The sequence below is a fragment of the Falco naumanni genome, chromosome Z (assembly GCF_017639655.2).
Source record: "Falco naumanni isolate bFalNau1 chromosome Z, bFalNau1.pat, whole genome shotgun sequence".
In the NCBI taxonomy this organism is placed as follows: domain Eukaryota; kingdom Metazoa; phylum Chordata; class Aves; order Falconiformes; family Falconidae; genus Falco; species Falco naumanni.
The window spans coordinates 83,756,945-83,783,343 of NC_054080.1; the positions used below are offsets into that span (position 1 = coordinate 83,756,945).

The following is a 26,399-nucleotide window of genomic DNA, read 5'->3' on the forward strand; positions in this document are numbered from 1 at the left end:
GTGAGAGCAGAGACCTATGACTACCTGAGCTCTCCGGACTGATTAAACTATAACTAATTCCATTATCTGGGATGGCATTTCCCACCTGCAAAATAGGAGGAGCAGCTCTGAAGTCCTCTATACAGCTTTGGAGACTGCAGCTGAAAAGCACCGTGCAAGGACCAGACATCCTGACTAATGAGCCACCTCTCCTGCTTTGCAGCATTTTCACATTGATGAATGTTTTCTTTCTCTGTGTCTGTAGGAGACAGATCCTGTTTGGATTCAAGTTGAAGGAACTAGACATGAAGAGGCTCTGCTCTGTCTGGTCACCTGTCTGGATGGTAGCAGCTGGTGAACTTCTGCCTCTTCACCTGCTATCTCAGAAAGCTGCTCTCAGAGAAGTTTTGTCTGGAAGAAAGAATAAAACCCCACCACACTCCTTTGCCTCTCAGCAGGGCAACATCTCCAAGCCAGGTTCTTCCACCATTTACACACATAATTAGCAGGGCTGCTCTGCTAAGATCACTGATACTGTTTCAGATTAATACCCCGCTACCTGGCCTTTTGCAAACAGCTGTAGGCCTTTCTCCACAGACAAAAAGCATTTGTCAGCTTCTTGTCTGCTTTAAAACAAGATGAGGTGACTGTGCAAGCAGTTTATTCCTGATTTGTTCCAAGAGGTCTGGAGCTGGGGCTCCCAGGCTCCAATCTCAGCCACGTATCAGCTTCTCAGTACACCCATTCATGCTCACACACACAAGAGTCCTGGTACTTGCCCACAGGGAGCCAAACACAGAAAGAAGAAGGTAGGGAGGAGAAAGAAGGTAGAGAAGGTGCTTAGTGAGGGATAGAAGTTGAAGAGTGGAAAAGCAAGGGCTGGAGGAAAGATGGTAGAAGCTAAAAAGCTGAAGGAGGAGGGAGAAACACCTGCAGATCAGCAGCAGCAAAGACTCAAATGGAAAAATGCAACAAACAAAATAAAAAAAAACCCAACATATCCAAATGCCACAAAGTCTGTGAGCAAGAAAGGACGTAAGGAAATGCATTCTTCACTTCCCTCTGAAAAGGACAGAAGAGAAACTAATGAAACACATATCAGGGAGGTGGTTGAGGCAATGCCATGGGGAAGAAGCCGAATTGCTCCCACCTGTCCCCCTTGTGCCACCCACTGCTCCTCCTGCATAAAGGGCAATCTGGCCAGTAATACGGGGAGTCGAGAGGCTGGTGAGGAGGTGTTCCTCCTCCCCACTGGCAAAACCCTTCTGAGACCTTCCTGTTGACAACTGCCCATTTTTTGTGTTGCTGAATCGTAAAATGGTGTTGGTGGTCCACCTGCCCCATTTTGTGTGTTCAGACTGTGGCATTAGTGGCAATCCAAAGCAGTCCAAAGAAACAGAGTTGCCATCAAAGTGATAAATAATAATCCTTTTCACAAGAAAATGATAGCTTCAATCCTGCACAATTAATTCTGTCCAAGCAGAGGTCTCAGACTAGTGTTGGGACTCTGATATTCCACAGATCATTCGACAGCTATCAGAATATATGCAGAGCGGAACCAGCTCTTTACTGTCCATGCCATACTAAAAGAGTTCATTGTTTTTTCCTTTAACAAGGAAAATCAAGATAAGTCACCAAGTACTTCTTGTCTAAATGCAAAAAAATTCTGCAAATATTTGCAGTTGGAAAGGCATTTTAATAAAAGTTTACTGAAACTCTTCTACAAATTTTCTTTGTCCAGATCTTAAAGAATGCCTACATATCATTCATGTCATAATAATACACTGTTATACTGCAGAGAACATACAGTATTCTTGTATTAAAAGGTGAAACGCTTTGATTTGGATCAGTCATTTTGTCAAAAAAATCCATTGGGAAAAAATAACTTTTAGAATAATATTTCTTGTATTTTCCAGTTAAATAATTTGAGCATCACAGTGGAGAGGCACTAACTAGAGTCAGTTATAAACATCCGTAGAAAATGTTTTTAAAGGCAACTGAGTGAGCTAAAATATCATAGTAACTGATCTCAAGAGTTAGACGTTAGTTTTCTTCTCAAAGGATGGGTGTTTGCTAGTTTCTCCCAAGGCCTTGATAAAATGTCCTGTATCCTTTCTTGGTAAGCTCTCTCTGCTGATAGACCAAATTCATATTCTCGCTGCTTCTCTTCTTCCTCAGCATCACGGGCCTGTTGTCGATAGGCAATTTGAGCCATGAGTTGTTCTTGGTATTCTTTTGCTTCCTTTACTTTTCTGGAAAGAGCATGCAGATAGATTATTTATGAAGTGTGGGTAAAAAAAAAAACACAACTTTTTATTTATTATTATTTAATCTGTTAGCATTCAACCATAAAGAACCATCCAAAACTCCTTTTAGGTTTTAAGAATAACTACCACTCTGTTAACCAAATACTACATGCTAACCTAAACAATCTTTAGAAAATTAATTGCATTATGTTGTATTTGATAGAGCAGATTGCAAAATCAGTGCTTACAAAAAAAAAAAAAGAGAGAAAAAAAAATGAATAAAACTCCTCGTAATCACCATGCCCTTCACTGCCCCTCACAGTGGCAGCAAGAGGACAGAGAATGAGTGTCAGGCCTGAGTCCTTTCCCAGCTCATCGCTGCTACAGCTGTACACCCCATCTCCACTCCCTCATTCTGAAGATTACAAGCTACTGCCAACAGGCGAGGCAGGGTGCAGGCTCCTGCTTTGGCTTTGTACTGATATTCTAGGAAATGGTTGTCAGAAGAAATCATTCTTCCATTCTACCTCGAGACTCATATAGTACTTTCACTACCCTCTGGAGAAGCAGTGGAAATCTACCTACGTGTTCAGGCACTTCTACAGCAGGAGTCGCACAGACTCACACAGACACTTAAAATGCCAACAGTCTAGTCAAGACTTGTGCACTAACACAACGCGTTGAACCACAAACACTGACACCACTGAATGCCATCTTTGCTGAGTGAAACATAACCAAAATGAAGCCCAGCATGTTTCCTTCCAAAGGGTGAGATTTCTGCTGTAGCCAGGAGATTGTTACCAACGCAGCCATCAGAGAACACAACAGATACTGGCTCTGGAACGAGCTACCTGGTTACCTCCCACAGACAAGCTAGGGCATTGTACAAATACAGTGGAGCTAGGGCAGGAGTACAAAAGTGAAATGGAGTAAGTGAACTAAGGCCCTTTGCCCTAAGCCTTGCATGACACCCAGAGGAACACTTCAGCTACTGCGTATAACTATATTCTCACCCTGAGCTGTGAGATAAGCAGAATCCCATGCAGCTGGGTTACACGGAGCAGCCTGGTGTTTTGGTGGCTGCCTGTATGATTGTTTAGGGCATGTGTGTGGGCGGAGCTCAGCAATAAGCCTGAATACACTTGTTCTCCCAGGTAAGTAACAAACTAACCTTTCATTACCCCTCCTCCCCAAACCTCTGCAACTCACAGTAACAGCTTGGAATATGGGGGGATGTATTTAATAACATATATGTAAGTCAAACGATGGTCCCGAAAGCCCAAAACAAGGATATTTAATGAAATGCCAGTATTTGTAGAATGAGATCAGAATTAGTGATTTAATACCAACTGCAACATAATAGAGCTGCTATTGAGCAGTCCAGAGCTGAGAGGCTGCATGGTGGCAGAGGCTCCCTGAAAAGAAGAAAGCCCACACAGTGCTCTTTAGACTTACCTGAAAATGAGAATTAGCCTACCCAGAAGCTTAAAAGATTGAGCTGCTACAAAATGAAAGAAAAATACCTTGCATGTCTTTCTTTTTCTGTATGCTTGAGTTCTGCGACTGCTTCAGCTAATAACTTCCTCTCTTGAACGAGTTCTTGCTGCTCCTTTGCATTTCTCTGCACTGAAAAAAAAACCAAAACAAAACACAAAAAAATAATTTTCAGAAGGTAACAGCACTGCTAAGTTTCAAGGAACAGCAAAACTGAATTCAAGCCAAGTGGCCTAAACAGCAAGCCTGAGTTTTGTTGCTTCTGAAGAAGCACACAAACAATGACAAGTATATTTGTAGCTTGTTTTTCATCTACTCAAATAAAAAAGATCTCATATTCAGAACTTATTAATAACAATAATTAATAATAATGACTGCTTCCTCATGCAAGCCTTACTTTACTTAGCTTTGTTCTGGTGATAGCAATAGGAAATTAGTGGAAGGAATGCCCGTAGGAGTAAAGTTTCAGATGCAGATTCAGAGAGAGTAGCATTGTTGTCCACTCAACCATACAGCCTGTGCATGCTGGGCCAGATGGTCTTCCCAAAAGACATGTGTCATACCCCCTCTGTCTTTGCCACAGCCTGCATTCATGCAGTAGGTTCAGCGCGCAGACAGAGAGCTGTTATTACTTACATTTCTCCTCAATCTGTAGTTGTCTTGTATTCAGGACATCTTTCAGTAGCTGCTTTCTGGCCTCCTTTTCTAATCGCATTTGCTCAGCCTTCCTGGCCCAAACTTTTGCCATCTCTTCATCGAGGAGCTTGTCCACCTCTTTTTCTCGCTGTTTCTCCTCTTCCTGCTGTTGAGCCAGGTGTGCCAGGTAAGTCTGTTGCTCCTTCAACAGCTCTTGCTGCAAGCACACAGACATTTGCAGATCTGAGTTAATTAGTTCAAAAAAGCCCTTCAAAACATAATGAGAAGTGGTGGTTTGTGGCCATCGTGGGAACTGGGAGCCTAGAGTTCCATTCCAAACCCTGCCATGGGAAAGAGCTGTGCAGAATCTTCTTCCTGGCCAGTTGGCAGTGCCTGGACAACAGCATAAGAGCAGGACAAATACAGAGTGACCCTTTCCCTCATAGCAGCTCAGCTGCCTACAACACAGATTTTACAAACTTTTCACAGCTAACCAGGTGATAACCAGGGTAATTTTACCAGTGTGCTTAACTGTAAGCATTGCAACTAATGTATCCATGACATTGCCAAGCTATGCAAGGCTGTATTACAGTTTAGCTACTAGTAGAACGCTGCATTGTATAGCTTAGCTACCAATTAGATAAGAACCAGTCCAAAACCAAGACATGAGCCAAGAGTGCTGAAACAGGGCCAGAAGAAGAGAAGGTCATGAAAAGAAAAAGAAGAAGAGGAAGATGATGAACAAGAGGATGAAGATGTCCCAAACGACCACCAGAGGACCCCCAACCCATTAGACCACACACGCATAGTAAGTGTGCAGATATGTTAAGTAGTTCTTGGAACTGTAATGAATATGACAATAGTTTCTCAGCAGTGTCATTAGTATGCATAGATTGGCCATATAAAGATAAACAGTGAAGAAAGTCGGTATGCACATTGAGCAGAACTTATCCCCCATGCATCCAGGGCCAAAAATAAAGAATGCCTGCCTTCTAACACTCCAAACTGGGTATTAGAGAGTTTTGTCTCTGATTTTTCAGTATCGCAGACTACTTGCCATCATCTGCATTAGAAGCCTTTGGATCCAATAAATATACGTATCATCTCCTCTAAATTTGTGCCATGGTCTAACAGTGAGTTTATACAACTTCCCTAAACTACATGAGCTTCCAAATACCTTGAGCAGAGTAATGAATGCAGCTCCCTCCTCTGTCTCAAAGTTGCCCTAAGACCTGTTTTCATCCTGAAGTTGGATAATGAATTTGTTTAAACTTTAGGAAGAAACAGACATATCCATCATTTCATGGCATCTGCAAACACTTAACATGAGGTTTTGCATCTATATATCCAGCTATTAAAGATTTACAACTATTTCTTAGTATTAATGAATTAGAAGTTAAATATTTACTTTCTTCTGCCAGTTACAAATATTCAATAAATCAGATCCATGACACAAAAAATATTTTTCTAACCTCCGTTAAAACCATACAGTATAAGGATGAAAAAGCTCAGGTGATTTACATACAATGAAATCAGCACAGAGAGACAAGATTCCAGCATTTCCTGAGAGCCCCCTTCTTTTGTCTAGCACTCACTGTGGTTTTAACAGATAATGAGCTTCTTCTGAGAAGCAGAGAGCTGGCAGGAGGAGAGGCAACAGGCCATGCAACAAAAGCAGCAACTTCTTCAGAGAAAAGGGCTTGCGTCTGATCTCATTTATACTACGCAGTTCACTAAGGGCCGCGTAATTAGTCTAGATGAGGTGCTACCCCGCAACTTCACAATGAACATCTCTAGCGCTTACTTTTCTTTTTGTTTTCTCCTCAGCGTCCTCCTGAGGTTCCTGAAGAGATTTTTCTAGGATCTTCAACTCTAGGGCAAGTTCACCTTGTTTTAATTCATTAAGATGATTCTTCTTGTCTCGTGCTGCACTGAGCAATGCATCCCTGCATTCCTTCTGTTTCTGTAGTTTCTCCATCTGAAGTTGTTCATTTTCTAGCTTAAGCAGTTGTTGCTGTTCTTCCTGCAACGGTAATAATAACCAGCTTGTAGAATCATTGCATACCTAAGGGATGGCTAGAACTAATTTGATTGGAACATTGAAAAGAGAAGATAAATATTTAAAGCCTTTCTGGCTGACATTAGAGGATTAGCATCATCTGTTAGAAAGCATGAACATTTTAGCATATCATCCATTAGAACTCAGGTTTTTTCTCTTTAATTATCGCATGCACTTCAATACCAAAACACTGGAATGCCTGGTGTTCTCCAAATACTTCCAAGCAGGCAGTCATCTGTTTAGAGAAATCAGTATCATTGCAGCACATACAGAATCATAGAATCACTTAGGTTCGAAAAGGCCTTTAAGGTCATAGAGTCCAGCCGCTAACCCAGCACTGCCAAGGCCACCGCTAACCATGTTACATCTACAGGTGTTATAAATCCCCCCAGGGCGGGTGCCGCCAGCCCCCCGGGCAGCCTGTGCCAGCCTTGGCCACCCTTTCCGTGAGGGGATTTTCCCTCATTCCCAGCCGAACCCTCCCCCGGCACAAGGTGAGGCCGTAAAAAGACGGGGGGGGATGGGGGGTGGGTGGGGAAGGCAGCTATGTAGGTAATGTAGCTAATGCAAAAATTGCTGGCTGTTTTGTCATCCAGCCTGAGATACCCTGATGCACACATATAGTCTATCATGGACAAGGTGCAAGTTTTAGGTTTACTAAATAATCCGCGTCCATTGCAACAACCAGAAGAAACTACTACACACAGAGAAACTTAGCTACCCATACTGTGTCCTTCACCCAGATAAAACCCCTGATCATTAGAGGCTACCAACACTGCACTGAGAAACTTGTAATAAGGCCATCTGTCACATCTTTCTTCTGCTGAAAAAGGATTACATCCCATTTTTAATACAGAAACTCTCCTTTACAGATCCTTTGAAGAAGGCTTGTTTTCCAGAGACTAAACCACTTCACCAGAAATTTATCCTCTTGACAGAGCCCAACGCTACTGTCTTCAGGGGAAGCTACAAAGTCTTCTATTCTAACAGCATTTTTCTGAAAAGGCCAGTTACGTAGAAGTCGTCTTTGCCTGGGAGGTTTGGCAGTGCCTTAAAAGTTGTTACAAGAAAATAATATTACTCTGCATGTTTTTAAATAAGTGAAACATCACAGCCTAGCTTGAAATACGGACTCTACTGTTTTACAGCCAGGATTTTCAAAGCTTTAAGATTCATTATTTTTAAAAAGCAGTAAAGTATGTATCTTGCCGACATCAGCTTCCAGTGCCTGAATGAGTACCCTGAGTGATCATTCAGTCAACTACATGTAACTAGCCACAAAACAAAGACCAAGTCTGAACTAGTCTCCCATAACTCACAAAGTCAACACAAAATACTGTGAACTAGCAAGCCCCATGAAAGTCAGCACCACTACAGCAAGCCTAGACTGGGGAGAGCTGAGGAAAAAAAGAGGGTAGTAGTCAAACAGCTGGGCCAAGGTAGCCAAACGCCTCCTGCGATGTGACACTCAACAGCAGCCAGCACTAACAGGTGAGAAAGCTTAGGCACTGCTTGCTAATTTGTTTTTTAAAAACTTAGATTCTGAAATTCAGTCAGCTGGAGCATAAGCAGTTGGAATTTTTCATATCAATGTGTCTCCTCGAGTATGTGTCAGGGTCCTGAGTGTACCAATAGGCTCTGCAACCTCTCTGCAGCGGCTTGGCTGCCTGTGCTCACAGCCAGCCCTGACGTCAGCCCTGAATCAGTGAGCTGGGAAAGAGCAGTGTGAGAAAGGGCTGAGAGAAGTCACTTGGGAGCTGCCGTTAGGCTCAGGTTCTCGCCTTTGGTGCTGCCTAAGTAACCTACACTGCAGGTATGCCTGTGCCTGAGGTCTGTCCTGCTTCAGACCTGCTGACTTGACTTGCTGGCTTCATCTTGGACTTCATCACTACAGACCTGCCGAGCAGTTTGGACTGTTAGATGACAACCCTGGTTACTGTCAGCAGACCTGCTCTGCTCCATTCCTTTGGGTACTGTGGGACTCTTGCTGGAAAGGACAGCTTACCCACCTGCCCTGCTGTCACCTTTGGCTTCTGGCTCACCTTCCCTTCTGGGAGCAGCACACTCGTGCTGCTTCCTACCAGTGCACTTACTGTGATGATTAAACATATATATCATGGTCTGAGATCTAGTGTTATGCATTACAGCTGGGACACAAGACTCTAGCTATCCCACAAGAAACTGGAAATCAGAAAATTGCAAAGATGTCTGGCAAAAGCTTAAAAACATTTCTATTTCCCACAAAAGCACTGAGAGGTCTTGAATGCCAAAATCCTTTACAATGCAAAGTTTCAAAAGATGTATTTCCCTCTGTAAACAGGAATGCATTTGCCACAGCTCTGGAAAAGAGGCTTAGCATAATAGGGCAGTCTCAGATACTAATGGAATCAGTGAAGATACAAATAAGGTATGGATTAATCTAAATATCTAGTAAGCCTATCATTAGGAGGGCCTTACACACAACACCAAATAGAAATTATATGGAAATTACCAGCAACCGAGACTCTTCCGCCTTCAGCCGCTTCTCCTCCTCTTTGCGAGCACTGAGCACTGCTACCTGGGCACTGAGCGCATTCAGGATTTGCCGATTCTGTTCCACTGACTTCTGCATCTTCACCGCCTCTTGCTTCTCCTTAGCCAACCTATCCTCTTTCCAAAGCTCTGCAAACATCTGCTCCTTCTTCTTCTGTTGCTTTTTCAGTTCCTCCTTCAGAGCTAGCTGGGCCAGCTGGTCTGCACACAATTCCTTCTGATGCTTCTTCATCCAATGTACACGGAGCTCCTCACATTGTTCTCTGAAAGGCAACATAAAAGTTTTAAAAGTCTCCAAATAATAAGCAAGTCTGGAGGTGCGTGATGGATGAAGGCTCCCAGCTCAGAACTACTCAAAGGATTTTGGCTCAGGGTGCCAAATTCTATACCTGATCTAACACTGACTCCTTGTGAAGCCTAAGGAATCACAGAGAGCCTGATTTGATGGAGGTTTTGATATTAGTGAGTGGAAGAGCAGGTCCTGTATTTTCATTTGTAAAAAAAAAAAACCACCAAACACAGCTATATATACATGCACAATATATACATACAACGTGTATTTTATATAAAATGTATACATGTAGTTGGAACATGCATTGTGTGGGGTTTGTGTGTATATAGATACCCCGTTTTAAACATACAAAATATGTACACTATGCTTGCTCAAACACGTAGGTTGCTCTTTATTCAAATGAAGACTTAGAATAGGTTTTAGTCACTCAAAAGCTCATTCGTATTCAGAAAATACTTTGAGCGTGGAAAATTAGGTTACACAGTTAAAGAGGAACCACTAGAAACTTATTAATTTTTTTAATGAATTTTTGTGGGATAATTCAGAAAAGTTGCAATAGAAGTCTGGAGAAGCTATAAAGTCAGACAAATAATGCAGCTTTCAATTTTCATTTACTCACTGCAACTGACTTACATATAAACAGGTATTTATCTCTTCAGTTGAAGAACACTCAACTATTTACAGATTCTGCTTTAATTTTTACAAACAAAGCACTATTGAGATCAACATATGCTATGGAACAATATTTAATTTGAACAATATACAAGCATTTTAATTCTGTTCTATAACAAGGATAGAGATTTTCATAAAATCAAAATGTGAAACTAGTACATAGAACTGATGCATGACAGCAGCAGTTACCTGTACAACGTGAAATACTATTACTTTATACATTTAGCTGACAATCCTGTGTAGCAAAAATATTAAATATTCATCAAGCAACTATCTCATAGTACTTTCAGTCACCATATCAGGACAGTTATTTAATTTTCTTAACTGCAGCAATGAAACAAAACCTGAATTGATTCCATTGCCTAAGATCTTTTTTTTTTTGACTGAAAAGCAAAGCGAGGTTTACCAGCACTAAAAGCAGGACATTTAGTGGCTTGCTTTTTCATGTTCTGTGACTCTTCCAAGGATCTGTCTTTGCAGTCTTCACTTCCCTAAATGATTCCTCAGTCCAATAGAGCTGCTGTCTCCATCTAAACCCACATCTATATTCCCTGGCATGGGTTTTGCGTGTAGAATTAGTAGGAGCGTTAGTCTCTATTCGGGGCCGTGGGTGTCACACCTCCACAGAGGCTACAGAAACGATGGAAATTTGGCCTCTACCTAAGGCAATTGCTATATCCGCTGGCAATGAGGCAAACAGGGAAAGAGTTTAGCAACACAGGTTGTTACTGGTGGCCTATAAATCATCTCTGCCCTAAAACTAGTAGGATTATGCTCTAGAATAATGGCTTCTACTTGACACTACTCCTTCAACACCTCCTACTCACCTCCTAACAAGCACAGAATGAGCACAGCTCCTGGTATCGTTAGTATGTGGCTGAGGCAACCACCAGTGTGTAATAATTATGCACTGGCTTAGAAGATTGTCCAAAGCTTTACCAATAAAACTCCATGTTAAGCCAGTCTAATAAAAATTACTTAGGGCTTATAAACCACAGAGCATTTCCCCAAAAAGTTCTCCTCTGGTTCAAAATCAGCTGAACAAGCTGCTGACAGGCAGAAAAAGCAGCAGTGCCAAAAGTCACACTGACCCTGTTCTCAGTGCCACAGCAACAGCCATCCAACCAGTCAAATTTACAGTGGAGCAGTGCAAAATCAGAGCTGTGACTGCAGAGGAGAAAGATTGCCACACCTTGTTGCCCCTTGGTGCTGCAGGAGTGAGACACAGCCAAAGAACACAATCCATGACCTGTAACTTCATGCAGAAGCAGAGGCCTTGCCACATTTTCTTCCTGTCAGCTTTCACTGTTTGCTGCCTCACATTTCATCTGTAAGTTTCTGGGGCCAAGGGCATCTCTCTCCATCCTCTATTTGTAAAGCACCTAATGCCTTGGAGCCTGTGGTGGAAGGTGCTAAGCACTATACACAAAAAATAGAAGGGAAAGCAGTGCCATGACAACAAAATTCTCATTGTGTTTGACATCCAGAAGGTATTTCTAGCCTCTTACCTGATCCTGACTGAGAAGAAACATCAGTAATATGTCAAGCCCCCTTTCATCAATACCAAAGTCTCTGTAAGATAAAACTTGCCACATTCAGCACTTTCTCCCCCAACCCAAGGACAGACCACATCCTCTAACCACATATTGGGTTCCTGGAATTGGGCTTTGATCCTCTAACAGGGAAACTGCCCTTGGAGTGAGGAACCATCCTTAGCTCAGCCTCAGAAGAGAAGGGTGAGGAAATTCAGTAGCAAAGGGGCAGACACCAGTGCAGGCTAGTGAAAAGGGATGGCTATTTTACCTCTAGTACAGCACAGGAACCTTCCGACTACGGTTGTCTCAGCAACAAACACAGAGCACAGCAGAGTGATGTGCATGCCACGAGCCACGGCACACTCCAGGAGATGCTCCTGCCTTCAAGCAGGTCAACAAACATACCACATCATTGCCTGTTTTTCTTACCTTTTAACACTGCGATCCAACTCCTGGGTAGGAGTTAGTGGTGATTAAAGACTATAGTACTAAGTAACACTCATGAAAAACATCTTTCTCAAATGTTCTGAGGGAAACGTGTCATTATTAAGATTTTACATCCTGCACCATTATAAATAACTATATCACCTTAATGCAATGGGTTCAAAGTTCTCTCAGCAGTGAAGGAATAAAGAATTAGTTATTCTTTTTCACGATTACAAACTAATCTGAATTTAATTGAATTCTCAGAGGGGAAGAGAAGTTAAACAAAAGTTCAGCATGGTTAGAATTTTAATATAGAATAACCCTGTAATTGCTTGATTTCATCAAAATAATTCCTTCAAAGCAGCTTTTACAGCAACCTATAAACATCTGCTCCCCCAGATGGCTGTTTTTCTTCCTCACTTTGCTATCCTAAGCTTCTTAACATTAAAATTGTGCCTGTATGTAGCTACTTCCTGAAGTCAGAAACTGCATTTATCTTACCACCACCACCACCACCCACCCACCCCCACTCCAGTTATTTATTCATTTTATGGCTGCAGTACAAAGTTGCTGTGATAACATTCTCTGTGTGGATGCTTCTGATGTTATCACAAGAAAGAGGATGTAATAGGTGTTTTATGCAAATTTTAAAACATTGCAATTTTCTTTAAAGGTACCAATGACAGACATGCCCTTGGGCTAAAACTGGCTGAATATCTTCTCACACAAGTTGTAGCCCTTCATGAAAATGAATTTCAGTGGGACTCCAGTGGTCTAAGGACCATGCCCTCTGTCACCTTGTAACAAAGGACTCTTCCTGGCTAACACCACTACTGACAAGCTGTTATATCTATACCATCAGGCTACAGCTCCAAACCCAGCTCACATGGCTGATAGAAGAGCTGCCTTTTAGTACTCTGGAATAATGTACTGGAGCACTGTATGCTACAGGTTCTCCTGTACCTCATGTTTGTGAATCTATAGCTGCAAAAGAGTGGAGTGCCTTGCTTAAAGTTAAAGAAATATAAAGAAGTCTGTATTAGGTTTCAGAAAGTCATTCAAAAGAGTTGTAAATCCACAGGCAAAGAGAAACAGAAAATCATGTGGATGTCCATTTGCTGCTGAAAGGACCTCCCAGGGCTCCTCTGGGTGTGCGCTGGAGCAACAGTCTCCAAAGCAGGGCGTGCAAGACAATCCTTTAGGGTGGGGGAAGAAAATATATTTTGTACCATTAATAAATAACATTAAAAATAAAAACTCTTTATTTCAGCTTCACCTCACCCTCATAATTTCTATTTTTGTATATGTTTTTATAATGTACCTAATATACTAGTACAGTAATTCAAGTTTATAATTGATAAATAAGTATATGTATTGAAGTGAGTGCTAAAAATTCTTTTTACTGTTAAGGTTGTGCAATCAAAGATGTTTGGAGACCACTACCCTAAAGGACAGGCTGTGACACAATCACAGATTTCTGGTTGTGGATCTTCAATAAGTGTTGGTCTCCTGAGCAGCAAAGCCTGCTCCCAGATCTCTGCATGGACCAACATGGCTTAGAAGGAAGAGTGACAGCTAACACTGGGGGGAAAACAGATTTGGGGATATGTAAAGACAACAAATACATGCAGATTCAGATATTAGAAGTTACTACTCTAATCAGAATCAATCATCACAGTAAAGACTTCCTTTCTCATTGGAGAAGGACAGAGAAGAAAGACTTCAGAATATTACTAGGCACGTACATGAAGAAGGATATCTGTCTTTCAAAAGAATGATCAAGACTCAAGGTGGACTACTGTCAGTGGTGTTATTAGAGTTTTGGGTTTTTATAGGGACCTTAATTTAAAAGTAGAAATAGACTGAGCTAGAAGAACAGAGTGAGGAACCAACTATAGAAATTTAGTTCCGTTACATCAGGACAGCCAAAGAGAAGGACTCTGCATTGTAGGATGAAGATTCATTAGCAAAGCTACTCAAAGACTGCCACTCATAAGAGCTGTGAAGAAAGATGATTTCACTGCCTCCAAAGCCTCTGAAAAACTTAAAAACCAGCAGAATGCCACCAGTAAAGCTTCAGCAACACCTTTTAATGGAGATACTATGTGGTACAAATATTGCCTAGATCCAAGAGCACACTGGGAAAGGCAGAAGGATGATGGGAATGATCCCATGAGACTACGTGAACCATCAGTAGGGTTGTACTAGGAAGAATATGGACCCGAGACATTAAGAGAGGCAACGGCAGTATGAAAGTCCAAGTATGTATCGCCAGATGGTGAGATTCACTGGTGGGATTCAATGTGCAATTAAAATACTAAAGTAGGCATCTAAACAGGAATACACGCATAAGCTAAATTCTTGTTCTAATCAATGGGAACCAAATCAATGCAGTCGGTGGAACCTAGGGTGCACATCAACTGACAGACCACGCCTACTTTAGGATGACATTAGGTTCCTCTAACTGCTGTCTAGAACAGAATTTCAGATTCCCAGTGAATGTAAAGATACCAACAGTCGCCTACATTTAGATGTCTAAATCGCAAGCTGATTACCTTCTCCTTGGCATGTAAGACAAGCTACAAGTACAAAATAAAAGGTATTCCAGCATCATCACCTCTAAACAATTTTAAAAGTCCATTTCAACCACTGTAGGATGAGTAGAAAACAAACTAGGAATTGTAAATTGTGAGGGCCATATTTTAAATCCAGCATGTGAATTTAGAAGTACCTACACAGCCTTAACACCCATGTAAGTCAATAAACCCCATTTTTAAGAAACATTTATCTGTGAAATCAGTTAATCAGAGCCTGCACAAGTGAAAGCAAGCATTGATTTTCGTCCCCAGACGCTGCACACCAAGAAGCAGGAGTTGTGGATTTCCATAGCACTGAGGGAGACCGGGAAGAGACACTTCGCATGATTACAGTTAAATTACTTTAATATTATTTTCATCCCTTCCTTAGAAAACCAGATTTCCAAGAATTGAACAACTCAGTTTTCATGCCAAGGCCTCAGGGCCTAATAAGTACCTGCAAATCTTAATGTCTTCAAAAGATGCTGCCATGCTCAGCATCCAGGACATCTTGGCACAGAACTTCAGGCCGCATTAAAACCCTATCTTCAGCTGGTACTCTTGAAAAATATGCAACTAATAAAACCACTGACTTTTTGGACAATCTTTACTTTTCAAAGAACTTCAATGTATGAGCTTAATAAGTATGATTTAGGCCAAATTAACTTTCCATGAACCCTTTTCACACCAACAACATAAAGCCAAAATAGAACTGTACACCAGAACAAGGAATTATAAAAATAGCTGACTTGGCAGGTGAAAGTGCAGGAATGCTCACACAGGGCAAGTTTCGCACATCACTTTAAAGAAATTTTTCAAGGTATCTTAACACTTAAATCAAATAATGCAGACAGTACAGTTCTCTCCACATGTTACCTTCATCTCTATTAATGAAAATTTTTCTCACACACTTTACTGAGCATTGCAGCATTGCAAATTTAGATCCCTGGTCTTTAGAAGCTGTACTCCTTCACTGGAAGTCAGAAAAAGACTATACTCCACTGCACACAACATAGCTGAGACCTTTCACCTTTGGCAAAGCTCATACACTTCTATCCAAATCACCTTAATTTTATTTTTTTTGTTTATCATTTCAATCACATTCATCTTTCCTTCCTTAGTTTACTGTTGTTGCCTTCTTCTTAAATTGCATCTTTATATTCAAGTTCTCTTTTATAGAATATTTCCCTGGTGTTACCTGAACTGCTGCTCTCGTTTTTCAGCCACCACTTGCTGTCTTTCTTTTTCTCTCTTCTCTCTCAGTAATTTTGCCTGCTCCCTCATCTTTGCTTGTTTCTCCTGTACTGTTTCTCCAAGCGCCTCCAATTCAGCAAAGTACCTACTTTCCTCTGCCTCCAGAAGCTCACGAAGCCTGTAATGAAAACATTTAAATAAAAGCTAAAACAATTCCTCAGTTGAATGATAAAGTTTTACTTTATTTGTTATGAGCACAAAATGGGTACTGGGCTCTTTTCAAAACTTCTTGCAAATGCCAAAGAAGAGAACAACCAAGGGAACATCAAATTTTAACTCGGGGATCATTCCTGTTGTGCCCAGGGAGGAAATCTTACAGCAAAATGTGAGTGATGCTGTCCTCACACAATTTAAGGTCCTTACCTTACAAACCCATTTCCAATGCTGCTTTAGAATGCCAGTTCCTCATTAACAAATTATTCTAATTTCCACACTACATCTGTCATCAGCTGATACCAATTTGATCTTGTACCATTGTAATTCTTCAACATAATCCCTCCCTGGTATTTATCACCCTTCACTATGCATCTACAATTGTATCTTCTCTCAACCTACCTTTTGTTATTTTAGCATCACTCTGTAAACCACTTCATCCTGAAAGATCTTTGATGAGAAAATCATGTCAAACTGGCAATTTTTAAACACACCCTCTACCTCTCAATTAATCTTAGCAGCAAAGAAACCTGGGACTAAGAAATCCAGAAACTCGGATTCCAGCCTGAATGCCACAGTGGCCTCTGGGAAATCACTCTCAATTTTATGCAATGGTAGGCCCCTGCTACTGCATGAGCAAGAGCACTATGGACCTACACTGGCACTGCTGGTGGGAGTTACAGTAGCAAAGCCAAAGACTGACCAATTCTGGAAATACTGAGCCCAGTCTCCTTGCAAAAACAGCATAAAGATTCTTAAGCAACTAAATAAGAACAAACCCCAGGAAGTTCAACAAAAATCCTGCACCTGGGGTGGAATAACCCCATGCATTGATGCACACTTGTGGCTGACTGGCTACTGGTAAGAAGCTCTGCTGTAAGGGACCTAGGAGTCCTTGCAGACAAGCTGAACATAGGCCAGCAATGCACCCTTGTGGCAAAGGCAGCCAACATCGTCTTGAGCTATGCAAGTCAAGGGAGGTGATCCTTCCTCTCAGCACAGATGAGACCTCATCCCGAGTTGTGGGCTTCCCAGCACAAGCAAGATACAGTCTCAGGGAGCAAGCTCAGTGAAGGGCCGCTAAATTGATTAAGGGACAGGAGAATGTTTCCTAAAGGAGCTGGGACCGTTCAGCTCAGAGAAGAGAAGGTTCACAGAGATCTTATCAATGTATATAAATATCTGAAGCAGGGGAATGCAGAAAAGGGAGACAACTTCTTCTGCGTAGCATCCAGAGACAGGACAAGAGGCAATGGGTGCAAATTAAAACATGTGAAATTCCACCTGAACACAAGAAAACTCTTTTCTTTTTTATTTACTATGAGTGTGGTCAAATAGTGGAACAGGTTGCCCACAGAGGTGGTGGAGTTGCCATGCATGGAAATAAGCAAAACCCCAATGGAGAGCATCCTGGGCAACCTGCTGTAGATGACTGTTGAGCAGTGGGTTGGACTGGATTATCTCAGGAGGTTCCTTCCAGCCTCAGTGATTCTGTGCAATTGGTGTATGGTTCCTGTGAAGACACATCAGATCAGGATACCGAACCGATGACCTTCACAGCTCTAAAGTCACTTAATGTGAAAGAATAACTGAGAAATTAAACCATATGATTTTTTTCCTGCAATCACCACAGCACAATTCTGTTCTTTACAGGACAGTAATATGCCTCACCTTTATTATTTTTGAAAGACTTTTGGAAAATTTCTACTTTTTTAAACTGCCCATGCTGCAAAGTATTACTTGTAGGACCTAAACATTGGCTTGAAAAGGTTGCAACAAAACCCCCAGTTACACCCAGCAGCTGGAGCTTCTGACACTTTGATAAAAGTGTTCTTTGTACTTAAAAAAAAAATAATAATAAACAATGGAAGTGTTATAATACTTTTATCTAGCATTTAGCAGACAAGGCTCTAAATGCAACGTAAACTGTACTACTGTGTCTGAATATGTATCTCTAGTGATTGGCTCACTGATAAGTACTAGTAACGAGAGCCCAATAGCTGCCATTTGCTCTACACATGTTGCTGTTTAACTGACAAGTAGGCATGCCCATGCTTCCTGTTACAATGAATAACAAATACCACACCCCAACGGACAGCATAATGTACAACGCTAAGCTCTGCTGAGTGTTTTTCCCTGTAATAATTCCTCTAAACATACAGTTAAGTTGAAAATAGTAGGGCAGACAGAGGTATTAGCTACTTGTTTGCTACCTCTCTCTTCTCCCATCAGTTCCTGCCAGATACTCCTGCATTGTCGCATCAACCTTTCTCTGTACAATGCTGTGCAGCCATTTTTGTTCGTTGTGTTGCTGCCACTCACAGACGTTGCGACACTGGTTATACAGCTTTAAGAAATCAGCATTTTCAGGGAGTTCTTTTTCCTTCTGCCTTCGGGCCAAGAAAAAATTGTCACTTCTTTGGTCTTTAGGAGGCTTGGCTCTCTGTAGAAGAAAGAGAGTATCAGTGGTGAAAATATAATCAGTTATTCTGGGGTTTTTTTCAGTTGAATTCATGACGTAATAAGCACATAACATCAAATTATGAGAGTTCTGGGTAATTAGGGGTAAATTCCAACAAGCTTTGCCTTGAAGAGCACAACATCAGTTCAAAAACATGAAATGCCTTCAGGTGCCAGCACCTGTCTGTTGCCCAGGCTACAGCTTAAATCTTACCCTGTACATCCAAGGGGATGTTTATGGTGTGCTTCAAACATACCAAACCAACATTCTCACCACAGGTAACCTCCAGACACCTCCCTCTCCAGGGCACAGCTCCGGAGGCCCTGAACGCCTCCTTGCACACGGCCACACCCCACCACGCATATCCAGGGACCGTGTACCCCTAAAGGGGTGACCTTGCCCCACACAGGTACAACTGGCCCAGCTCCCCAGGGGACTCACAATGGATGGCACCAGGTCCTCCCAAGGCCCCCAGCCCGCACAGCGCCAGGCTGCCCTGGGAACCCGCATCACACGTCGCTGCCGGGTCCTCTCAGTGGGCCCTGCACCGGGCTCCCCTAGGAACCACACCATACATTGCTGCTGCGTCTTCCAAGCACGCCCTACCCCAGCCAGCACTGGGCACCCCTGGGACCCGCACCCCACATCGCTCCCGGCTCCCCTCAGCGGGCCCTGCCCCAGTCAGCACTGGGATCCCTCGGGGCCCGCTCCCGGCTCCCCTCAGCGGGCCCTGCCCCAGTCAGCACCGGGATCCCTCGGGGCCCGCTCCCGGCTCCCCTCAGCGGGCCCTGCCCCAGTCAGCACTGGGATCCCTCGAGGCCCGCTCCCGGCTCCCCTCAGCGGGCCCTGCCGTCTCGGCATCGGGCTGGGACACCCGCCCCACGGCGGTCCCTCACCAGCGCCAAGGAGTGTGGGACGGGCCCGGTCACCTCCCGGCACCGCCGCCGCCGCGCCTCCATAGCCGCCGCTGGTTGCTATGGCAAAGCGCCGCGGCGGAAGTGACCTCATGGCGCCGGGGGCGCGCGGCCGGGGGGAGGGGTGCGCATGCGCAGCCCGCTGGCAGGGCTGAGGGCGCAGGGGGCGCCGCCGCGGCGCCCTGAGGTGGGCCTGTCTCGGGCCCGCCCTGCGCAGGCTGTGCCACCGCTCCCGGCGCGCAGCCACCGCGGGGCAGCCGTGCAGATGCTGAGCTGTGAGGCTGCAGTTCCTCCAAGGCTGGCGGAGCATCGAGGGCCCTGTCCCTGCTGCGCATCGCCCCAGTGCCTGGTGCCCCTCGGTGTAACGTTACCTCGCTGTGAACTGGTGACATCTGGTGGGAACAGCGACTGGCACGGATGGGACAAGAGCGACAAAGTTTTGCGTTAACAAGCAGATAAAAGGAAGGTCGAGTTTAAAGGGCAGAATGGGAGCTGTTGAACCCCTCAGCATCAGCTCTCTGGTCAGGATGGGCAGGGCCCTTGTAGACGCCTCCCGCTGGTACGTGGCCTGCTGATGGATGGGCTCCAGAGCTGCCTGGCGTGGAGGAAAATGGGAAATAAAGTATTGGCTGTGGATTTGTGATTGCTTCCAAGTTCATTGCCCACAAAGAAGTCACAGGAAAAAGCTGTTGCTGAAGCTTTGAAGCCCAGGAACACAGATAACTGCCAAGAACTTTGCTGTCTCACAGATAACAAGGTGAAAAAATGATCCAGAGGAGGAAAGGTCAGTGTTTAAAGCAGACTGCAAGGCTTATTCTCATCCAATTGAAATCCACAGTGCCAATACTTAAGGTGTCAGTGATGGGATGCTTGCACAATCAAAGCAAGCTGTATGATACACAGCTTTTACACACTGGATTATGTGTTACACCACTGCAGTAGTGCTTGAACTGGAACCTCTGAGTTTTATTTCAGCAAAGACTTACACTATCATCCTGTTGTGACTTAGTCTTTGAGATGTTTAGGAGAAGGAAATAACTTCACAGCAGGGAACTGTGGATTTTCCCCTGAAAACTCTCATGTTTAAGTGTTGGGAGGGCTGGATTGCCTAACATTTTCTGGGGTGTTAAATGGGAAATGTCACGACAGTCTTAACATTTACACAAAAACACGTATCAATTTTATGGCTAATAAATAAATTTAGACAGTAAAGAAATGTGCCACACTTCCATCTGTTTGAAATCTTAAAAAAAAAAAAAAAGAGGTGTGTGTGCGTATCCTCCAATCCCCCTAGTAATGTCTTCTGTGAAGTCCCTCGACCAGCTTTGAAAATATTTCCTCTTGAAAACACTAATTTTAGTCCAAAGGCATTATGGATGGCTTGTGACCTGGAGGTTTTTTTGATGTTAGATGAAAAAACAGATTCTTCTAAAATTACGTGCCAAAGGGTATCCTGCTTACTGGGGTGTTCTCCAGGGTTTCCTCACTGGGGGAGCATATATATATAGGATATATGAAGCATATGATCTGTCCTGGGTTTACTGCCTTGAATTCTCCTTCCTGAAACCTCTGTCTAAGGAACAGCCAAGGAGTTTTCCAGGAAGAACTTCCATTTGACACTCGGGTGTCAACAACTGCACAGAAGTCAGAGCTTTAGATGTGGGCCAAGGTTTCAAATCACTTTTAAGTGGAGTGCTGCCAACCACAAAAAGGGATGGAGTTGCCTCTCCTTTCTCTCCCTCAGACAGACGAGCACGAAGATACAGCTCATGCAGCTAAACCCCGATCACGGGATGACACAGGTCCTTGGGCTTGATCTTCCTTGGCTCAGCTGCAGGAACACTAATGCCAGCATGAGGGGAGGGCTGAGAATGAGCAGAGGAAAGGACAGCACCATGTGATGAGTTAGAGCAACATGGCAAACCAGAGCCATTTCTCAAGAGTGAAACCTGTGCTGGGAAAACCCAGCAAGGACAGTAGAGCCTTTCTCCTCTTTGAGGAAGTATAAGAAGTTGATTGATAACAACTGATGAGCAATTCCCCCTTTTCTTTGATGAAAATAAACCTTCTACTTCTTCCTCTAGAATAAAAAATAACTCAATTTAAGGGAACCAAAGTCATCCCCACCCCTCATAAAAGACAAAACTTTTCCTACAGTGGCTGCCTCTTCCTTTTTTGTGAGATTGTGGTGGCTGCATGAGCCAGCAGCTTGGGCACACCAGGTGCCTTCCTTCTGCAGGATCAAAAATCCTTCTCCCCCTGCAGATGCCCTGGGCTTCCCAGGCAGGGGCTTTGAGAAGTTGCAAGTTCCTCTGTGGTTCTGAATTCCCCTGGGGTTTCCTCACTGGTCACACTCCAGACTGTCTCAGGTTCCTGTGGCCATGCTCCCTTCTAATAATCCTTCCTGCTGGCACCTTCAGGCAATCTTCAAAATACTTGCTTAGGGAAATCATGACTGCTACGTTTTATGTCTTTTTTGTAGTTTTATTCATTTTTTTGAAGGGCTTGAGGTTTGCTTAGATCCACGTGACTGGCTGAGTCAGGAATAGGGATAGGAGAATATCACAAACATGCCTCCAATGGCATGGTTCACATGAGTAGCAAAGCTCAGAACTTCTACTAAAGTACATTAAAAATACAAGTTAAACATAAAGCCTTTCCTTCAGCTGTGTGTCACAGCCGGTACCTGCCAGCTAGCACCACACAGAGCCATGCAGCCCTCACGCCTCACTGTGGCAGGAACGTGCCGTTTCCCCTGAGAAAGCAGCCTCACATCTTGGCTCTCACCTCTCACCTTCATGATTAATTTGAATTTGTGCTGGTACTAAGTTCTGCATCCTCAGAGTCCTGCAGATGTTTCATTGTGCAGCTGTAAGGAGCGTTGACTGTTGGCATTCTTCGGGGTTATCTGTAATGAAGCACGTTTCTGTTGCAGCCATGTATCTCCCCATGGAATTATGTGGCAGCATGCAAGCTTCTAGTGTTGGCATATAATTTGGAGATGAGTAATTCTTAATGATTAATCAACTCTGAGCTTCCTGTGAGGGCTGAGAAGTTTTGAGTTGGAGCCCAAAAGTAGTTGGTCAGCTTTCAACTATTAGGAGCTGAAAAGAGATCTGCGAACTTTCTGAGTGAATAAAGGAAGCAACTGGTGGGACAAGTCTACGTTTGGTCTTGACTGGTGGTGTCAGCTGCTTGCATGGGATTTTAAGACATAACAACGTGCTTGGTTGTTATGGTGTAAATATAGAAGTGCAAAGATCAGAGCCTTTTCCTGACCATGTCTGAGCAAGGCGCCATCAGACAAAAGCTCTTTTTTACCCCCGATCCTCACAGCGGAAGGGAGTGGGAGAGAAGATCAGCTGCTCTCCTCTTCCCACACCCATGGGCAAGTACAGAAGTTGTTACTCTCCTTTCTTTCTCTCAACCTTGAAAGAGCAAAGAGTAACCACAAAAAGGGGAATACAGCGTGAAAGACGAGTGAATAATCTCAGTATGAGAAGGTCATCATGAACACAGTGTATCTTAGGGCTGCCCCACCAGCGGATTTACACAGTTGGATGGATCCAGCCATTAAAAACTGCACTTATTTTAGAAAAGCTGCCTGTGGTCCTTCCTACCCTCCTTACCCCAATAGATGGCTCACCAGTGCTTTCCTTGGGCCACTTCTTCTCCACCCTGGATGCTCCAGGTTGCACTGGGAAGACTGCCCTCCCACCTGGGCTTGCTGGTACCCAGTGCAGTCCCCTCAAGCTACTGGTTTAAGTCCTGTGCTGGATGCAGTGCCATAGCCTCATCTGGTTTCAGGTGCCAACCTTTCGCTGCTGCCACTGGGATCCAGAGACCAAAACATCTCTGAGTTGTTTTAGCTGTATAACTACAACAAAATATCACAGAGAAACCAACCAGGCATCTTTCAGGGTTTCATTGCTTATGTCCTACGTGGCTGCCCTTGGCTACCAGGCCAGCAAGTGGAGTAAAGACCAGTGGTGTCATCAAAATTCCTCCCCCAGCTCATCAGGGTTGATGGAGCAGAGTGAAGCATGAGACCTGAAGTCGCTACAGTCACAGCTTTGGGGTTGGTGCAGTGTAGTACCTGCTCAGCAGAGTACTCAAGTATGGTAGAAATCAAAACTCTATGTTTTAGTGCTACGGCAAAGTTTAAACTGCAAACCCTCACATGTGAACGCTCCAGTGGATACAGCTGCCATGGGAGGCTCTTTGCTGGTGTGGGATGGACAGCCATGTCAAGTCCTTGCCTTTCTGATTCAACTCTGTGAGGGAACAATTCCCTTACTGTAAAAATGAGAAAATGTAAATGTTTTTTCACAACTGGGACAAGAACAGAGCATGTAACCCAGCTGGAGTATTTAAAGAGGAACTGAAAGTATTTTAATTTTGAGTTTTTAAAACTTAACTTTTTTCTAATTTTGTGATCTCCATAAAGGATTGTTTCAATGATTTTAGCTAGAAATCTATCTTTGCTGACTGTAAACTTTCCTTCCCACTTTTTTTGGGGGTCTTTGCAAGAGATCCAAACGATTCTGAGAAATCATGCATGAAAGGTGCTTCTGTGTCATCCTCACATGCCAATCACAGGAGACTGATTTTCTGTCCCCATTGCACCACTGGTCACCAAAATGTCCAGCACAATCAGCAGCTGGCACAGCAGAAGGCAGGGATAAAGGGTTAGAGTCAGCAGAAAAATGAGGAAAGGGCAGGTTACACTGAGGTTTTATACATCAGTTGTTCTCAGATTAATTTTGTGTGATGGACTTTATCCTAGAGGACTTAAAAAGTGATTCCAGCCTCTCTGAGCTGTTTGCAATGGCGGTGCTGGGAGAGAAGCGAGGTGCTGGCAGGCTGAGAAGCAAGGAATATAGGCTCTAAAAGAAAAAGGAAGGGCTTGGAAATTACAAGCCAATTAACTTCAGTTCCTGAAAAAAAATCAAAGAGACCATGGAATAAGTAATTGGGAAATCATTCATAAGCAACTAAGAAGAAAATAACAGAGATGAATACCAGCCAAGGTAGATTGGTCAAGGACAAATGGTTTCACTTTAATCTCATTTCATTTTGTGATGGGGAACAGGCCTTGTGGGGAAAGAAGCAATAAATATCGTATGATAAGGCCTTTAACACCTCCTGGCACCCCACAGCGGCTTCATCCCCACTGCCCATCCAGAGCAATCCCTGACCCATGGACAGACACCCATCATTTGCTGTCACCTGGGCTTCTGCACCCACCTCTTGAGGGCGTTAATTTCAGTAAAAACCTGGAGGAGAGAATAAAGAATTTAAATTTGGAGAGCAGGTGGAAGTTGTGAGGCCTAGGACTGGATTAGGGACAGTTTCCACATGACCATGAGTATTTGGAGGAAAGGGCTGAAAAAGTCAGATGCAGCACAGAAAGCACAAGGGCAGGGTCGCCTACCTGGGCAGGAATAATCAAGAGAAGCAGATGGGCAACAGCTGGTTCGGGCGTGGTTCCTGTGGCAGAAGTAGATCTGCAGCAATGGATGATCCCAAGCTGGAAGTGAGTCAGCAGCATCACAGTACTGCAGGAGAAGCCAGAGGGCTCCTGTCTCCTCCACAGCTAAACACAGCTAAAAACATTGGATTTAGGCAATTCAGGAAAAATGAGGCTTAATGGGAGAGAATCAGTTCTGGAAAATACCAGAGCTGACAAGTTGTTTATTCTAGGAGGAAGAAAACCAAAGAGATATTTTCAGATACACTGTTTGCTGTGCAGAAGGGAATTTTTATTTTTACATCATTGATGTCTAGCGGCTAAGGGAAAAAGATCTTTTTCCTACCAAATGTTATGTCTCCAGTGCAAACTGTTGAGCTTACATGTTGCAAAACATGAAAGAAATGTATCAGTAGAAAACTTGTTTTCCCAGCGTGTTTCCTAAATGAATTTCAGGCTGAAACCTAAAAAACCCAACCAATTCATCCAGGGCAAAACATCCCACAACAGACAGGAGCTCTGGAGACTGAGCCTCCTTTTAGGCTATCTTTCTGTTACTGTGTTAGATACACTTATTTTCCTTTTCCCCTTCTCTTTCTGAAGTTGTCTATGAAATTTCCTGATTACCGCTTTTTTAAAATCCCACGTTCAACAGGGATCTTTTGATTTTAAGACCTTTGGTAGAGAGTGGTGCTGAGTATCATAACCAGGGCTGCCTGTGACGGCTGTGATATGTTCCTATGGGCACATCCTTCTTCTGGCAAATTTCTTTCTAGACCACCTGTAATAACAAACCAGCCATCATTGATTTTAATAACATTTTACTTTGAACATAACAGCATACAAGTGGCAACATTTTTATTCAGAATGCTATTTCATTCTCCTTGTGAAACTACCTTTATTTTATTTTTAAATAAAATAGAGAACTAACAAGCTACAAAAATGGAAACAATATTTTGATATTAAAGATGCATGAGGTTTGGCTAACAAGGTGGTTTCTTTGGTGTTTGGGGTTTTTTTTATTCCTTTACATTTTATTTCAAATGAAACTTTGAATTTGCCCTTCCATTCTCATTCATATTTCCCCCAGATGACCAGTCATTCCTAGAAAATTATGAAGATAAACCGTTTCCAGGGGATTTCCTTTCTTTATTAACACTTCAGCCTGCCATGCTGTAAGGAAAAAATGAAACTGCTGATTATTTTTTTTAAATGAAGAAATATTCCACATTTATACACTTGTAATATTTATTGCTGCAATCGAAATTATCACAGCAAAGACAGGCTTCCTGGCAAGAGGAGCTCTGTCAGCAGTCACCAAGGTCTGACTTCGCACTGATCTTTACTCTTAAAGGAATTTAATTTTGGAGATTGGCTTTACCTTGCTTTCAGCATGGGGATTTCTGTGATTTCAGCAGCCAGCATAGACCCTTCTGCTGCCTTTCAAAGCAGCCACGGCTTAAATTGATGGGCTGTGGGCAGGGACTGTCTGTAATCTCCCTTTCCATGATTTTCTGCTGGAGAGCTACTTCAGCACAACCCCTCCAAAATCTGTGTCCCCCAAAGGAAACTGGCTCACAGATATTTTTGCTGAGAAGGGATAAAGATGGGAAATTTATCGCTGTATCCTGTAGCATAGTGGAGAGCTGAGTTCAGCTCAGTGCAGGCCGTCAGCATTCTTGGTAAAACAAACCCCTGCC

General features: G+C 43.3%; 1 protein-coding gene across 3 annotated transcripts; it reads right to left on the bottom strand.

The window, feature by feature from the left end:
* Positions 1–1,663: 1,663 nt before the first annotated feature.
* CFAP53 (cilia and flagella associated protein 53) lies at positions 1,664–25,627 on the bottom strand. 3 transcript variants are annotated; one of them, XM_040580479.1, is made up of 8 exons: positions 19,601–25,627; positions 18,068–18,297; positions 15,646–15,819; positions 8,906–9,209; positions 6,160–6,378; positions 4,356–4,572; positions 3,749–3,851; positions 1,664–2,231 (listed from the first exon to the last, which is right to left on the bottom strand). In XM_040580479.1, the coding sequence occupies exons 1-8, from the start codon at positions 19,619–19,621 to the stop codon at positions 2,009–2,011; spliced, it is 1,491 nt and encodes a 496-aa protein (XP_040436413.1). In that variant the 5' UTR covers positions 19,622–25,627; the 3' UTR covers positions 1,664–2,008. The 3 variants fall into 3 exon arrangements, with proteins under 3 accessions (XP_040436413.1, XP_040436412.1, XP_040436414.1); XM_040580478.1 differs by lacking the exon at positions 19,601–25,627 and adding an exon at positions 19,212–19,287 and having other exon boundaries at positions 1,665–2,231; XM_040580480.1 differs by lacking the exons at positions 15,646–15,819; positions 19,601–25,627 and adding an exon at positions 19,212–19,287 and having other exon boundaries at positions 1,666–2,231.
* Positions 25,628–26,399: the final 772 nt, after the last annotated feature.